This window comes from Aythya ferina, assembly GCF_964211825.1.
Source record: "Aythya ferina genome assembly, chromosome: 3".
Taxonomy (NCBI): Eukaryota; Metazoa; Chordata; class Aves; order Anseriformes; family Anatidae; genus Aythya; species Aythya ferina.
In genome coordinates, this window is record NC_140298.1 from 89,039,542 (window position 1) to 89,056,952 (window position 17,411).

General features: G+C 36.2%; 1 protein-coding gene across 10 annotated transcripts in view; it reads right to left on the bottom strand.

The window, feature by feature from the left end:
- Positions 1 to 17,411, bottom strand: part of COL19A1 (collagen type XIX alpha 1 chain) — a 208,668-nt gene that overhangs the window by 96,758 nt on the left and 94,499 nt on the right. For 8 of the 10 annotated variants that reach the window (XM_084515289.1, XM_084515298.1, XM_084515295.1 and 5 more), the window contains one exon: positions 8,029 to 8,082. The exons of the other annotated variants lie outside the window; for them this stretch is intronic. In XM_084515289.1, coding sequence (XP_084371415.1) covers positions 8,029 to 8,082 — 54 coding nt within the window. The remainder of the gene's footprint in view (positions 1 to 8,028; positions 8,083 to 17,411) is intronic. 10 annotated transcript variants of the gene reach the window in all.

Consider the following 17,411-nt stretch of genomic DNA (forward strand, 5'->3'; position numbering starts at 1 on the left):
TTGTAAATACCCCTGATTTAGCTTTGATTTGTCCTTTATTAAGCTTGCCAAGTATGTAATAGTTAAATCAGAAGTAGTTTTGCTGTTTGAACTTAAAAATGTAATAGGCAGATGGATTCAAAAACCAAGCCAAAAAAAATCTTTCTTTTTATGATTTGCATATTTATGACATAGTTTTGATATTATCTCCATTTACTACATTTTACTTTTCACCTGCTTATGAAAGACTGCATAATACATTCCCTGTTCTGAAAGCCACTTTAGGGATTTTTCAGGTATGCAAACTGTAGGGATCCGTTTCAAAGTTAGTATTAGTGAATCAGCAGTGCAACAATAGGCTTGAGCTCAAGGAATAGTTCTAAGGTGGTGTATTTACAGAGGAGAAAAAAACAGAGGAAGATAAAAAGAAATCTGTAACTCAGAGGAGGAGATATATGTGTGTGTGGCTTTATTGAAAAGACAACTGCAAACAAAAGATACTGAACTGAAGCCATGCACTGTCAAACTATGAACATCATTTTTTTCCTAATTTATGTGTTTATAGCTTTTAGTAGTGTTCCTGCAGTGGACCTCGGTAAGGCATGCAGTTTGACAGCTGATGATGCAGAGATGATGACCACAGAAGTCAACCTCACATAAGGGGAACAAGGGGACAAGGGGAACCTATATATTTGACAACAAGATTTACAGTGTTTGAAGCGTGATTTTTGAGTACCTGGGAAGGTTTCTGCATAACATTTTTATTTTACAATACTGAATTAGCTTTCCTTTGCAGTTTATACCCACAGAAAAGAAATATCAAGAAAAAAAAAAAAATCCCCCAAAGTTATCCCAGTAGAAGTATTTCCCATTCTTCATCACCTTATATTTCTTTTAAAGATATTATTATCTTAATAAGTTCCAGACATTACAAATGCTTGGAAAAACAGATCTGGTACTATATCATGCCTATTCTTCATTTCAACCACCCTTTTTAAAGCAGCTCCAAGGGTTAGCTGCTGCTGACTGTCTCTGAGATGACATAAGAAATAAGAATTCCTGTGCTGTGTAAAATCTGTAGCTGCTTCGATACAGTACAGTACAGTATCCTGTCTCTGGCAGAGACCAGAACAGGATGCTTCAGCAAAGTGGATATGGTTATCTAAACAGATATCATTTGGATGATTTTAGATTAGGCTTTAAATTAGAAAAGCTCATTTTCTACAACATTGTAGGAGGAAAAGGCCAGTGTTGTAAGTTTTTTTCTATTGACCTAAGGAGTCCATAGTCAGATTTGTCAGAAATTCAAGAACTAAGTAAAAATTTCAACAACTTGCATGACAAAAGGTAAATGAATTGCTGAATTTTATCCTGGTCTAATTCTGGCTTCTTCATAACAATACAATAATAAACATTTGTGAGTTCATGAACTTATAAAAACTCTTCCTGAACAGTTCGCATCTGTTACCTTTCCTCTGCTGTAAAGACTACAGCTTAGTTTTTCTACAGGTCAAAATAAACTTACATCAGGGTTTCTCTCTGGATGCCAAAATGCACAGTAAGCATTGGGATATGCTGACTTAATAGTAACAAGATAGCAACATGAAAAATTGCAAAAATGAGAAACATTATCTATAACAAGACAGGGGTATGAGTGTAACTGAATTGCTGACCAAGAGAGAAATTACTGGAACAAGTATTTCACAAATACCAGTAAAAGTGTAAAGTCAGCAAAATTGGGGCCAGCAGGGGAAAGAGTAAACTAGGGGCAGACTCTTTGTTTAGAAGGGGATGATGGTGATATTTCTTCTGGTGGAAGAAATTTAAGGGAGAAGTTTTCATACTGGTTGACAAACCTTTAACTAGGATTTTCACTGATAATAGTTTACAGGAGTCTTAAACAGCCTACAAACTCAACTGGATTAAGAAGAAAACAATTACAAAACAACAACTGTGCCTTAAAACTGTGAAAAGGATCATGGTTTTGTGAATTCTTCAAATGACAGAATTTTATTAATGGTAGCCCAGCACTACTGGCATAAGAAGCCAACAGTTTTTCTGCTTGAATTTTCCTTTTAGACCAGTGACAATCTCACACAATGCATGCTGTGCTCTGGAGTTCCATGGAGAAGAGAAAATAACTTTACTTAGTGATCTGATAAATATTTTCCTTACCAAGTCTGAGAACATTTTATTTGTTCGCTAGAAGTGTCAGGTGTAACCGGAGCCAGAAAACTAAACAGTTTTTCAGTTCCTATGGTTTCAGTCATTTGGATAAGATCAGAACAGTCAAAGAATTTGAGAGAAAAGGGAACTGAACATTTTCCTCTAAGCCAAGTGGTCTCGACTGCAATTCTTTTGTGACAACATGATGTTCCACAAAGCAGTACTCCTACCATTACTAGTAAAAAGGACAGATGATGAAGAGAACAGAGGATTTCATAGTTTGCTGCTTGTGTTTGGGATTCATATCCCATATGCCTGCAGTACCTGAAAAACTACACGACGAAGGAATTGTAGCCCATAGGAGTGTTGTCTAACCTCATCAAAAAACAGTAACAACATGAAATATGTATGTACCTTTTGTGAGCACTCCTATATAACCTATGGAGGTTATATTTAAAGGAAAACGCAGCCATGGATACTTGCACAGGTTGAGGGAAGCATCCTGTAATTTAAAGGAGTCTGCTTCTGTAAATTGGATTTTGTGCAGACTTGTGTCTCTTGCTTTTAACCTTGACACTGTGATGTTCAGCTGGGTTTGAAAGCCACACCAGGGATTTATAAGGGTTTAATGAGCAGGCACCTCTCTAGCTGAGACCAAATAGCTGGCAATCACTGTGCTAAAAACACCACAGCCCAAATGGAGGGATTGGAATGACAGGCCAGGGCAGTCTGAGGAGGACTTTCAACAATAGACTGACAATAAGCTACTTTGGAGCAAACCCAGAAGCCTAAAGAAAGCTAGGGTAAGTAAAGAAAGCTTACTGGGAAACTGCTGCAGAGCTGCCAGATTTTTTGAGGCTTATGCTGTTGGCAACAGGCAACTAGACTGAAGTGTTTCCACAAGGACTGGAGAACCACGGGGACCAAGGGTGTCAAAGGAGCCAGGATTCCGTTTAACAGTTCATTGAAGCCTGATTAACTACTAGTATGAAAAGACAGCTATCGGCCACAACACAAACCTCACCAGTACTCTTAGATGACATGAGCCTACATAATTTTCTCATCTGCCATTAGTTACTTATCCAGAGCTGGGAAATATTTGAGAAGTCCATTAAACTCCCACCCTGAGACAAATGTTTACCATAATAACAGACACAAGTTTGATCAGGACTCTGAAAAAAAAACAACAACTGAATTGTTAACTTTGTTAATAACTTTTTATCAATAATAAAACTCTCTTTTCTTCAGAAATTTTAGGAAAATTGTCAATATTATGCTAAATGTCCTCTCCAAGTAAAACATGCTTTTTATTCCCTAATGCTTGATGAATTCTGACTGAACCTAGCAGGTTCACTAAAGCCTGAGAAAACTGTATCATACATTGAAAATTTTCACTCAGAGAAGCATCCAGTGCTTATACATCACCACAGAAAGGAGAAGAAACAGGTAAAATGTACTGGCAGCTGACAACAGGTGCTCTTCACAAAGAAAAAGCGCTAAGATCAGCTGGATCCCAACTGAGCAGCAGCCATGTCTTGCCTGCTAGAGATGCACTTTGTGCAACAAATATTACACAGCATACATGAGGCTATGAAAAATGCTGCAAGATTGGCATCATATTCTGAGGAGAATAGGTTTTCCAGTCTAAAAGAGAACCGTTTGGAAAGGTATTATTCATTATTTACAAATGTTTTTATTGCTGGATGCAGAAAACTTCCTTGCACAGGTCCCTGGCCTGCATTAAGTGGTTCACCCTCACACCAGGCTAAAATGTCTCAGCATGACATACTACCTAAAGCACTGGAAATACAGTAAACAATCCAACCACTAACAGTGTGGAACCAAATTGTTATGGATCAAATTAAAAATCCCTATGGAATAATAAAACTTAGAAATATTCTCATTATTAAGACAACAAAAACAGGTTTTCTCCACAAAATGGTCTTAAAATCTTAATTAAAGCAACAGCTTCAGAGTCAACTGTACAACACAAAGCTGAATATGTTGCAATCACTTTTCTAATTCAGTGTAATATTTTCAAAGCTCCAAGTAATATCCTATTTTTCAGTTTATACATCATGTACTTTCAAATATTGCCATTGATCTTTTCTTGTTATTGTCATTCAAAAAAATTCAAATTGTTACACTTTTAGGATTTTCTGAATCCCAAACAATGCCTACTGTCTCCTTATACCTTTGCTCCTAACGGAATTCTGAGACTCTAGATTTAATTAAATAACATTACCAGTTCCACACTTGAAACAATAGGATTCTTCACTTACCATCCAAGTATTTCCTTTCAGTGTTAATACTAATACAGTTCAAGATTACAATTACAGAAAAGCTATGAGGGTGTGATGGTAAATGACTGTTACCATTACATCAAGCCACTGGGTCCTTTTGAAAATGTTCTTATTTCTGATCTGATTTTCACAAAATAAAAAAAAAACAACACATATAAATATAAAAACCCAGTACATGTACATTTTACCTTCTTTCCACTGAAAACCTGTGATTTTCTCATTGCTCACTGAACTTCACAGGTCTGTCCTTTCACATTAGTATGTAAAGAGCAATGATATTTTATGTAGAAGAGTTTTTAAACAGTCACTTAAGAGTACCAACATTCCTGATAGGAGAAGAAAAATAATTAGTTAATCCGCTGGTTTGAGGGTGTAGGGATTATGCAGCAGATTTTCTTTTCTTTTCTTCTTTTTTTTTTTTTTATTTTTTAAAAAGTTTACAAGAAAGACTTCTCTTCCCCTAGCTATGCATGACACATGCTAAGAGATATGACAAAACTTCATTGGCTTCCTTACTTTTGCTAAAGAATTTCATTTTTGTTTACAAAACATGAAGTAGTAGTATCCCATGGTATTCACCTTCTATCTGTACCACTCATCAAGAATATGACATGACTCCAAAAGGAGTCTAGACGTTTGAATGGGAAAGACTTTCTTTCAATTCACACTCAAAAGTGTGAACGTTGCTTAGATTTACTCCATGGATAGTATCATGGATATTTGTATTGGAAATTTGTCCTTATTCCATATGGAATGTAAGGATGACAAAGTAGTAACTGCATTTATTAGGATTTCTTTCAGACAGTGCATCCATGAACATCCACTTGTTACTGTGATAACACTGCAAGTGATGGCATTATTAATGTCAAGTGGCTATAAAAGTCTCAAGGGATAAAACTTAAGAGACGCTACTCAAGAAAATTGGCTGTTCATATTATACAGGCAAATAGCTGCTTACAGATGTAATGTGAATACATACTCCAGGAAGACTACATTAGTAACATGTAAGTTATTTATAGCTACTCCTTAAGAAGCTAAAAACAATGGCAACCGCATTACTAGTATTTATAGTCAGTATTTGTGTTGTCAGACGGATTTTGAATAATGTCCCAGGCTGGGAAACAGCACTGTAGATCTTGGCTCAGATTTGTGGAGTGATAATCTAGGAGATGTGCAGAGCAGTTAAACATATTCACAGTTCCTGCATCCAAACCTGGTTCTGAATGAGATTAGCTGACCCAGTTAGCACAATCTGTGAGGGATGAGGGACTTCAACATTACATAAAACTAGTCTACAAATCAGGTTTAGTTTTCCTTCTCTCATTTACTTCATTCTAGCAAGAATGTTCTGTACAGCTAAGAAAACAAAAGCAGTAACAGCAAAAAGAAAAATAAATGGAATTTTTTTCTGTGTCACCTTGTTTCCTGATTTTGGTTAAAATAAATTTGCATATGTTTCTACCATTTGTGCAAGACAAAATGTTCAGTCATCATTTTCAAGTTCTTCATTTGTGAGTACAGAAACCCTCACTCCCCAGCCAGAGAGACAACAGCTGCCAACAGCCGATACCACCAGCTTTGAGAGTTTTCAGGCTTTCTTTATACAGCACTGCAGATTACACCCATATAAACAGATTAACTTGATTATTTTGGAAATATCAGATGTTACATTTGTGTATGCGGAATGAGTTTGAGAGACACTGATAGCAACCAAGAGTCAATGATACACAGTCCTTTAAATTTAAACTTAATGACTGGCATCTCCATACACTCTGATAACTGAATCCAAAGCATTTTATTTGTGTTGTTAAAAAGGAATTATGTGTGGATTCAAACAAAATGGTGTTATATTGCCTTGTGCAATTCTACTTCAAAAATATTTTAAAGACAGTTCCCATGATGATAATCCACCACTTTTTTTGACACACTACAACAGTTCACTAAACTTTCCGAATTATAAAGGTTTGATATTTTACACGTTCAATGCCACAATGTCAAATATGTTCTAGAGTTCACCAGATACTTGGTATACCTTACTCATCCTAAAAGATTTATGGAACAAGATCCCATGTAGTAAAGGAGATCGTGTAAGACCAACACAGAAATGTCCCCAGAGCTATGGAAAGAAACACAGATGTGTTTTTCCATGCTGTCAGCATATATGTATGCATGACAGAAGTATATGGTTCACCTTTACAGACAGGCAGGCTACAAGAGAATACCTCTTTGAATACCTAAACACAGTTTCAGCTCAGTACATAGTACATGTTTTCACATGAAGGATATCCACTATTCACTGAAAATAGTCTGATTCATCTAGCATTAAACTAGGGAAAACATATTTTTATGGCTACAGTGTGTGGAAAAAGCCAGGTGACAAAAAGGGTGATGATCTAGTAGGCTGTTTTAAAAACTTTAAACTGTATATATAGCTCAGTGCAAATAACCACATGCATTGCCTGTGTTCTTAGTAAGCACAGCTAGGCTGTCATAGTATTTTGGTGTGGAAAGTTGAACCTTTCACTCTTTTGGTAATGTTGCTGAAAAGCATTTTTTATGCCTTTTTTTTTTTTTTTTTTCCCCAAATCCTGTATCTCATTGTTGGCTAGAATTCCATCATAATGCCAGACATTCCCCAAAGAATATAGACAGACAAGTTCAATCCTTCTGTGAGATGCTCTCTGTGTTCAGTTGTGATGTTTTTGCAATTGGGAAGCCAACAGTACCCTTCATTATCAAAACTTAAACCCAGGCTGACCTCCAGTTAAGGTCAAGGAGGAGACAGGAGGGGAAGAGGGGGATAAAGAAAATTGATAGCTTGATTTTTATTTTTAAATCTTGCTGTTCAGAACATGCTGGTTTGCTATTTCAGTACTACATTGACAAACCTCTGATTTTCTGTCCTCTTATTTTAATATATTTGGAATAAATACAAAAATAAAGCAGGCAGAAGTAACGGTTATCACTGGGCACGTCTATAGTGTTAGCTCAAGTTCAAGCTTGGATGTGAACTCAATGACCAGGAGTATCTTTTTTTTTTTTTAACTTAGATTCAAACCACAACTCAAATATGAACCAGATCAATTAACTAAATAGTGGGTGAAATCTATCAGAGAATATAAGTGAAATTTTAAGTCAAATTATCTATTGCATGAGCCACATGGCACAGTGAATGACCCACTGCACTCACCCAGGAATGGTTAACAGTCTTTGCGCTTGTTTTTCTTTTTCAGCAATCAAGGCCCCAAGCCTAGCTTTACCTTGCCTCCAGAAATGTCCTCTTTTCTCATCAATGCTATGTTGCTTTAATATCCATGCCTTATCTCATGAACTCTAAGCAGATTTATCGTGGAACCTTCCATATCCTTACCTACACCTTTCCCATACAATGTTAAGGCCTAAGACCTCGTATCTCAACTGAATGCACCTCTTTTTCTTGTGCATCATCTTGTGAATGTTAACTCTCCAGGCATATACATTTTCTAAATCCGTCACTCTCCTTACACAAAGTCTGAAATTCATTGTTTGCCTATCCCCCTAAAAGTTTTCAACTTGATTCTTTTAGTATCATTCAGTTTACCTCTCTTCCATGAATGCCTTCTGCTCCTGGTTCTCCTTTATCTCCTTTTTCACCCTAAAAGAATGAATATTTATTTAATTACATTTTCAAGATAAATACTAAACCATGACACTTTTTTGACAGGAAAAATATTTGAAGATTCTGGTCCATCCTACATGCAGTGCTACAAATGCATTGCTGACTGCACAAGCTAAATTATTTCTTACATTCCAAAAGAAATTCTTTCCAAATAAATGACCCTGCAAAAAGGTCTAGCACCAAGAGCTAAAGAATTTTATAATTCACAGTGCTACTGAACATCCATAAAGACTCACCACAGAAAAATATTCTTAATTCTCACAGTGCTCTGAGAACAATATGGTCAAACAGAAATTTACAGTGAGGGACAGTTAATGGCTTTCATTTTGGTACCACTTTTTAACGAACATTGTTCTGAAAATTATTTCTTACAAGGATGAATATAAGTGACATATCTAATCTATGAATCAAAAGGAAAAAAAAAAATGGCAGGAAGGATTCTTAGAATCAACGACACAGGCTGGTTCCTGGGCTTCCTTATGAAACACTGACAATAAAACATAACATTCTTTGTAAGATACAAAAAAGGATTCAGTTCCGTACTATCTCTATGTACCATACGATCCTAGTTAATATAGATTTCATCAGAAGTTATCAAAATCTGCTTAAAAAGACAACTTAAGGGAGAATGCCAAAACCAACAGGTCTCATCTGTGTCACTAGGCTGAACTTTACCAAATTACAAAAAAAAAACAAAAAACCACATCATTTTGATAAAAGCCTGAAGACTGACTTTAGTAAAGTCCAAGCTCTTCATTATTAACCAAAGAAAGGCAACAGCCCCACACTGAATTTCAATTATCTCCAGTGGACTACATATGTTTGAGGAGAACCTATTCATTATGTCAGCATAATCTTCATAATTCTGTTAGGTAAATGGTACTGAACTGAGATCATTCAGCTAATTCCATTTGTGACACAACCCTGATTCAAAGCTATTTCTCCAGTGGCAATGACAGAGGGCATTTCATCTAATAATCAGTTTTGCAAAATGAGTTTGCATGAACTTTCTCAAACAACTGAAGCCTACTAACAAATTAGCAACGACAAACTGTGAATTTAATAATCCCATGCAAAAGATGTCTGCAGTAGTTCTTTGTTCTCATTTCAATACATCTTGTTGATAACAAACCTAATGCTGTGCATTAGTTTGAATGGTCCTGCTAAGGTTTTTCCTCAAGTATTGCCTTTTTTGCCTGTCAATAACACCAAACTTTAAACATGATCTATCAACGCATCCACTGGATAAAAAGTTTAAAGGACGCCAAATTGTTACAGGATTTTAACACTGGTTATTTTAGTATGTTTAATCTATCAAGTTCTCTTTGTTCTCTTATTCTATGGTTGATATAGTAATCGTCTTATTGTCTTACACTAACAGTTTAAAACATAACAGTTGAAGTTCCAGATTTATTCTTTTTTTTTTTTTTTTTTTATATATATATATATATATATATATATATAGCTGAATTTTAAACATTTTAGTTTTCATCACTGTGACACACTGGACATTCAACACTGTTTTCATTATCTTTCAGCTGGTATTAAGTCACATTGCTACAGCCTTGCAGTATCTACAAAGGTACAGTCATTTATTTACCATAATAACTCCTTATTTTAATGTATTTCTAGGAGATTTAAGAAACATTCCAATTTATCGAGCTGTCTTCTATGGTTTATCTGTTTATGTACTTTAAGAGAAAATTGCATAAATATCTACAGTTCTGATTCAGAAGCAGTAGTAACTTGTAAATTCCTTAACATATACATGGAAACCTTAGATAAAAGTATCTTGTGATAATTTGTCGTCCTACACATACATTTACATTAAAAAAAAAATGCATTTTTAAAGCCTAAAACACAAGAAGACCCTCCCCTCACCTTTGCAATATGCATTGATGTTAGATTAGCAGCACATGTGTTAGAGATCCTGCCTTCTTCTTCTTCAGCAGCCAGACAGTAACTTTAAAGCATTGGCAAATGGTTCTAGATACATACAAGTGTAGTTGGTGAATGCAGGGAATAAATAAAAACTCCCTTCCTTATGATTTACAAGATGCTGAGATTTAAAATGTTTGTCAGACAAAATGATAAAAAGCACCCTCTGCTAATGAGCCCCAGACCTCTGCAGAATCCCAAGAGCCCCAGGCTTTCTGCCATGTATGCCATTTTACTATGAAACTATTCTGATTTTTTTAATAGACTAAATTATTTGTACTTGCCAAGCCTATTGTGCACAACGTTCGTGTCCTCTGTGAAGCAAGAATTCAAATCAAACAGAGGTCCAATTCTTACAATTTATTTTTCTGTGAACTGAGCCAAGCCATGCTCATTTCTGCCTTTGTGGAGTGCACTATGCTGCATAATTAACAGCTTCAAACATAGCCAATTTGCAGAACTGCTGAAGCCACTCTGCGGTGTAGATGAGGCTCTTAATAATCAACATTGTGTGTTACCTCATAGATTAACAAAAGAGAAAACAGAGAAAAAAAAAAAACACGTTAATGCCATTTTCTGTCTCATGTTCCTGCCTGCTGATACTATACTCAGATGAGACGATTAAAGACTATTTGGGAAGTAACTGGATGACAAAACTCTGGAAGTGCCATTACTTGTTTATTAGTTAACTAAAACTAATCCAATATAACACTGAATTCTTTGCATTCCTTTGGGTGTATTCTGCTTTTAATTGCTCCAGTGGAACAAGCTGATGGGGTTGCTGCAGTAGGTGCTAGGAGGGATTCAGTCTTGTGTACGTAATACTGGATACACTGCAGTCCGTGGCAACATTCTCTAATTAGAGCTGGAGGCTTGCTCAGGGTCTCTGCAAGACTTCAGTACCAGCCTTAAGTCACTTGGCAACTTTAAGGCTGCCTAATTTTCCTTGCATACTATTTACTCCTTATTATAAAGACAAAATAATGTATAAAAATATAATGTATAAAAATAATGTATAAAATAATTTGTTAATAAAATACATTTATATCTAAAAAATTACCTAAAAAGGTAAAGTTTATTTTGTGGTGCTGCTCTGTTAATAATACTAATTCTGAACCCCTGATATCCTTTGTACCAAGCACTTTTAAAGTACCATTGTTCACAACAGCAAAAATATTCTCCACACTATGCAAGATAAATACCTTGTAATTCTCAGCCTCTGAAATCCTGTGATTTTACCCTACACAATCTTTAAGATAATTGTATTTGTTTAAAAAAAATGTTCTGGGTTTTGCTACAGATCTGTCTCAGAAGAATGCTCTATTTGAATTTTGTGTGCTTGCAACCATTTCTCCACAGTTCCCTATAAACTGGATCTAGCTAATAGTAATGCTTCTTGATTTTTTCTAAATAAATTATGAATTTAACAAATCAGGATCTTCAGCTCAAAAAAGAAAGGCCATATGGGTCTTTCTCTTTTTGCTGATATAATTCTGGAAAGCTGGGGCTATGAAGGGCTCCATCCCATAACGTTCTTATTGTCTGACACATAAGCTTTCTACAAAAGGTGGGATAACATATGACAGGAAAAGAGTGGTACTTGAGGAGAAGCACCTCCGGTCTGCTGAAACACAATACCATTTAGAAGGAGTAGTAATGAAGGCAGAGTAATGATCCTGTCTTCATTCAGACTGGGAGGAACCGTGCAAGGAAATAGAAAAGTCACATAAGTGGCTTATTTCCAAACAGGCTCGAACCCACGTAAGATTGCTACCTAAGCAGAGTCAGAAAGAGACACTGCAGAAATACACTTTCTTATAAACTAAAATCAACAATGATGACCTGGAATGATGTCACTGTGAGCTCCTTATCTTCCCAAACCCACTTATTTAGGACACTCAGACTCAGCATGAAAGCAGGTGATCACAACACTTCATAGGCATCAGCAATTCAGAGAGTGGAGCAGCTACACTTATCAAGAAACCATGACCAAAACATTTCTGATTCAAAACTGTGCCATCACTGTCTAGTGAGAGCCATAAACAACAGGTGCTGTGCCTGGCCAAGCTGGATAACGTGTCAGGAGAAAGATCTTTCCTTCCTGCTTCACTTATGTAGACTGAGCAATACTGAAGAAGTACATAGGGGATAACTACTACTTGGTGTCATGCAGTACATTTCTGAGCAAGCTCCAAGAGAAGCTATATAAAGGCAAACTACCACCTCAGTTGAGTCCAAAATCTTAGGCACAGAATGACTTGAAGCCAAGCCAATCCATGGATCCAAAACTGCACTGATGAATCGTCTCTCCCTGTCAACAGGAATGAGGCAGTCATCTATTTTTATTCATTGTAGAAAAACCTCAAAATAAAAAATGATCTCAATCAATAAGAACAGCCATTAAAAAATTAAAAAAATTAAGTTCAACAAATACTGCGATGTAGTGCTCTTGGGTTGGAGAAATCAAATGCACAAATAAGAAATAATTTGTGCATCACTGGTGCAGAAGAGGATATAAGGATTATCACAGATCATACAGTGAGTGTGAGTCTGTAACACAAAGCTATTTTCAAAAGGCCAAGCTTCATTTTAGGATGAGCCAAATGCAAATCGAAAAAAAAACAAACAACAACAAAACACGTAATTATTCTTGTTTACTTGTCACTACTTGTCACTGATCAGAATAATGAAGGATGGTGTCTATAGTTCTGGGCACTGTGCTGTTCATGGAACACGGCCAACTTTCAGGTACCCACTCTTCTCTAATTCAGAATGGTAGAAAGTTTGGAAATAAAAGCTATGAGGGAAGAGTGAACACAGGACGTGCTGATGGCCTATAGAATTATGACATGCTTGAGAACTAAACCTTCAGAAAACGCCAAATCTTTTTAATTAAAACATCTAGAAAATGCTACAGGACGCGTAACAATGAGACCTTACTGAAAACACAGCTGAATAATCTTTTGATCTCTTAACGTGTTCCTCAGAGACCTCTGAATCTCACTTCGTTCCTTATCTTCAACATAACACTAGCTGGTGGAAATCTAAAAGACTTCCTAAAGTTCCTTGGTGAGGACCAAAGCTATTAGTTGAGATTATCAATGAAACACTGAAAGACATTAAATAATATTTAAACAAACAAACAAACAAAAAACTATGTAGAATACTACATGGCATACGTTTCCTCTTAATAGACCTATCAGAGTAAAAGACATAATGACACAACCCCAGCCTTTTGGATGACAGATCTTAACATGCATAAGAAGAAAAATGACTGAGATTTTAGATGAATTATGCTTTTTATATTTATTTATACCAGACTAACCACAATCTAACACATAGCTTTGTTTTCAATCATAAATGCCCCGAACTAACTCTGCTCAGGCTCAAGATGCTCACACTAGCTTTGTGTTTTGCCAAGAGAAATTTAGATGTTGTAGGTTGAAAACTTTGCTCGGCGTGATATCATTGCTTGTCTGCCACTACCATTTAACTTTTTTTTTTTTTCTTTAAATCTTTAAATGTCAATGAGAAAATTTTCAAAGTCAAAGAGAAAAAAATATCACAAAACCAACACCCCAACCTCTACCTTTTTGGTATAGTTATTTGATCACATATTCTCAGGTTTTAATTTTGGGTTAGAAATTTTTCATTCAACTTTTATTCATAAAAATACGCCAATAGGTAAATCATCATTTTTTATATTATTTACTTTTTTGTTACTCAATCAAGTCTGGTTGTTCTGCAGGAACCCATATTTTGTCTTAAATCTTGTATTGTATCTTTCAGAAGAGATAAATGGTCTGCTCTGCTTTTGGGTTGTGTCTAGTAAAATGGAATCATAACACTTCTTTTGGACTTCAACAAATATTTGCACTTTTACAGAATTTTGCTCTTGTAGTACTCTCAAACAAAACTTAATAGTTGAATTTGGCTCCAAGCTGCTAACACCAAATTATACAATATTTTTGATTTTTAGTGTCTTGTGTATCTACCAATAGATTAAAAACTAAAAAGAAAAATCTGCCTGATTTAATGAGCACTCTATTTTTTCCTTTCTTAAGTAAATATTACAAATGGATTTGACTTTCAGCTGCAATTGTTTAAAGCTCTATCTGCCTTTTAGTGGGGAGGTTTCTGTTTATACTGGCTTAGCCTTAGTGTTGAATGAATATTTTTCTGTAGGAGGCATAAACTAGTTTCTTTTCAAGGCTTGTCTCCTAAGGAACCTAAACCAATCTGTTCTTGTCAGTAGTTGACAAATAGTATTGCTTTCACAGAACACAGTATTTTTTAGACACCCATACTTTCATGGTTTTGGCAGACTACTGCTATTGTTATTTAGACTCTGAAAGATGTTCTGCAGATGGTTACAGCCATGTCAAGTGTTTGCACAAGTTGATGGACTGCTACGTCTATTCTGGAAAGGCTGCATCTTCAGCTCTATTTCTACCACATGACAACAGAAATAATGGCATTTGCTCTAGCTGTGACTATTTCTGAACTGCATTCATCAGGCCCACACAGGTGGCACTATCATTTACCTCCATTTTCTTAGGGTACAGCAAAGTCTTGTGGCTTTTTCTTTTTTTTTTTTTTTTTTTTTTTTTTTTTTTCTCTAAATTGGTTGGAAACAGAAGTGCTGAAGTACTAACAGGCCAACTCCTGTTCTTACCCCTGCCATCAGAGTGGTTCCAAAGAGTGTTTAACAATACGGTGATAGGTGCTTTATATAAATAAATAAATATATATATATGTATATAAAATATACAATATTTTATATATATATATATATATAAAATATATATATATATATATGTATAAGACTTAGGGTACATAGAATTACAAACTTTAGACCAGGAGCTCCTTGGAGTTTCAATAAAGTTCTCATAGACCTGATAAAATCTAAAGGTGTGATATGTTCAGTCTTCTGATGAATATTCATCTGAGAAGGAGGTTTGATTTGTGTTCAAAGTATGCATACCTTGCTCATACTTTACTAAGGGCAATTCAAAACACGGCTATAGAAGTAAGGGATGGCTGTCTTTTGCACAAAACATAGTAATTACAGCTTTCATGCAAGAATTTTTCTCCCTTTCTAGGTGAATCGAAATCCACAGCTTCCACTTCACTGGCAACTGTCCATTATAACCAGCCCATAGGATACTGAGCTTGCAAACAATTACCATCTTTCTGTTCTAGCTGGGCAACATTGCAGTAAAGTGTCTAGAATAAATACAACAGAGAATGTTCTGTAGCCTGTTGCAAGAGGGAGGCACCTTTAGAAAAAGCATCCTGGGAAATTTGATCTCTATCTGCCAGATGGCTATTGACAACAGGAGCAAGTTTAAGTTAACACTAGCCTTCTGTAAGTACGTACAACTCATATAAGGGCACAGGTCAAATTCCTTCTGTATCTCTTTTTGCACAATATATACTGGCCACACCATACCCTTCCCTCCCCCAGAGACATCTAAGACAACTGACTCTCCACTTACTGTCACAGAATCTCTGAGCTTTACAGTAAATTAGCTGCTCTTCTAAGCTAGCTTCTTCAATTTCTTAAACTAAACATTTAGGACACACAAAAAGTAGAGGCATAAAGCTGCTAATGGAGTTAACTACATCAGGCACATACTTCTGTACAATTTACCATTCTTTAGCTTTTGTGTGTATCACTGACAACAGCCTTAATATCACAGAGTCACAGAACGGCTTAGGTTGGAAGAGACCTTAAAGATCACCCAGTTCCACCCCCACTGCCATGGGACACCTCCCACCAGACCAGGTTGCTCAAAGCCCCATCCAGCCTGGCCTTGAACGCCTCCAGGGATGGGGCATCCACAGCTTCTCTAGACAACCTGTTGCTTGGACTTGCATGCTGCCTAGGTCAGGTCTTCAAAATAAGTATTTTCTAGTTCTGTCTACATTAGCAAACAGCATGGCATGACAGAAGAGGATCTATGAAGCAACTGATGCAGAGAACCAGATTTTCACATTGTACATGTTTTGTGGAACCTATTCTAAACCTACTTTGGAGTAGCTTTAGTCTGTTTTCATGAACTCAACATCTATTTGCAATTGCAGCACCTTAAGCTTGTTCTTGGAGTATATCTTTCTGTTTCGCTTCATCCAAAAGTAATCACACTGATCTTGATTCAGCCCCAAAAGTCATCTCTAGTACTGTAGTACCTTCTGGTCATAAAAATTTGTCTATAATTCTGAAATACTTTGGTTGCTGAAGAAAAGCTAGACAGCAGTCTGAAGAAACAGAACCTGATGAGATATAAACCAGTAAATAGGAACTCTTTGGGGGCCAAAAGAGTTCCCTGACTCATTTGCTTTACTAGGTGTCACACCAACAGTTGCAATAGCACTGCACAGTGACATTGGGGACAGGAAGAAGCAGCTGGGAAAGAAGAGACAAAGAAATGGTTCTTCTCATTGACAATATTGCCTTAACAAATATCATCTCTTGCTAAAGGGGGAAATAAATGCTTTGGAGATTTCAATGCAGTCGTTAAACATATACGTTGCTGACTTTTCAGTAGTCACACCCACTTCTGTCCTTACAGGTTTTTGTTTCATCTTTCATTGCTCTCTGTTCATGAATTCTGATCTGTATCCTAGTTGTAAAAACCACTAAAACCACTCTAATGTGACAACTGCTCACCCAAGATTACAAGTCTGATTTGGACTTAGGGAGCCCACTGACTTAAATTGACACAGGTATTTCATCTGCAAATTTTCTTCATAGTATTCATACTTACTGTAGAAATATCACTTTAAAAAAAAAAAAAAAGAAAAAAAAAAGAGCCTAAACTCTAAACTTAAAAAAAAAAAATTATAAGGCCACACAGGCTTACAAGTGATTTATGCTAAGTAATGTTTTCAGATATGATGGTCACTAATATTGCATTAATACTGTATTTTGCTGTATTATCCTATTGCCTCTTCTCATTAGATACCCGTCAGTACTCTCCTTTTCCAAAAAGGATAATCCTCTGCAACAGTGCATACATCATCATCTCACTGATAGTAGCAGCTGCAGTAATCTGACAGCCTCCTTCTGCAGAGCCCTGCCAGCTCATTCTTGCGGTGTATCTTTGCTCAGCAGTTCCCAAGAACTGCCTCCAGTTTGAGAGAAAGGAGGCTCGCCTGTCACTAGTGTTATTTAGTCCACTATGTTAAAGTAATACACTGCAGCTGCCAACAGGGATTCGATTGTGCTTACTCTCTGTTGCTGTAATGCCTCCTTCTTGCTGAGCCTCCTTTCTATCTTGAAGTTCTTGGTAAAAAAGGCATTTCCGATAATAACTGCACAGCACGCTATTCAATCAAAATAATTAAGTCAGAAATGATTCAAT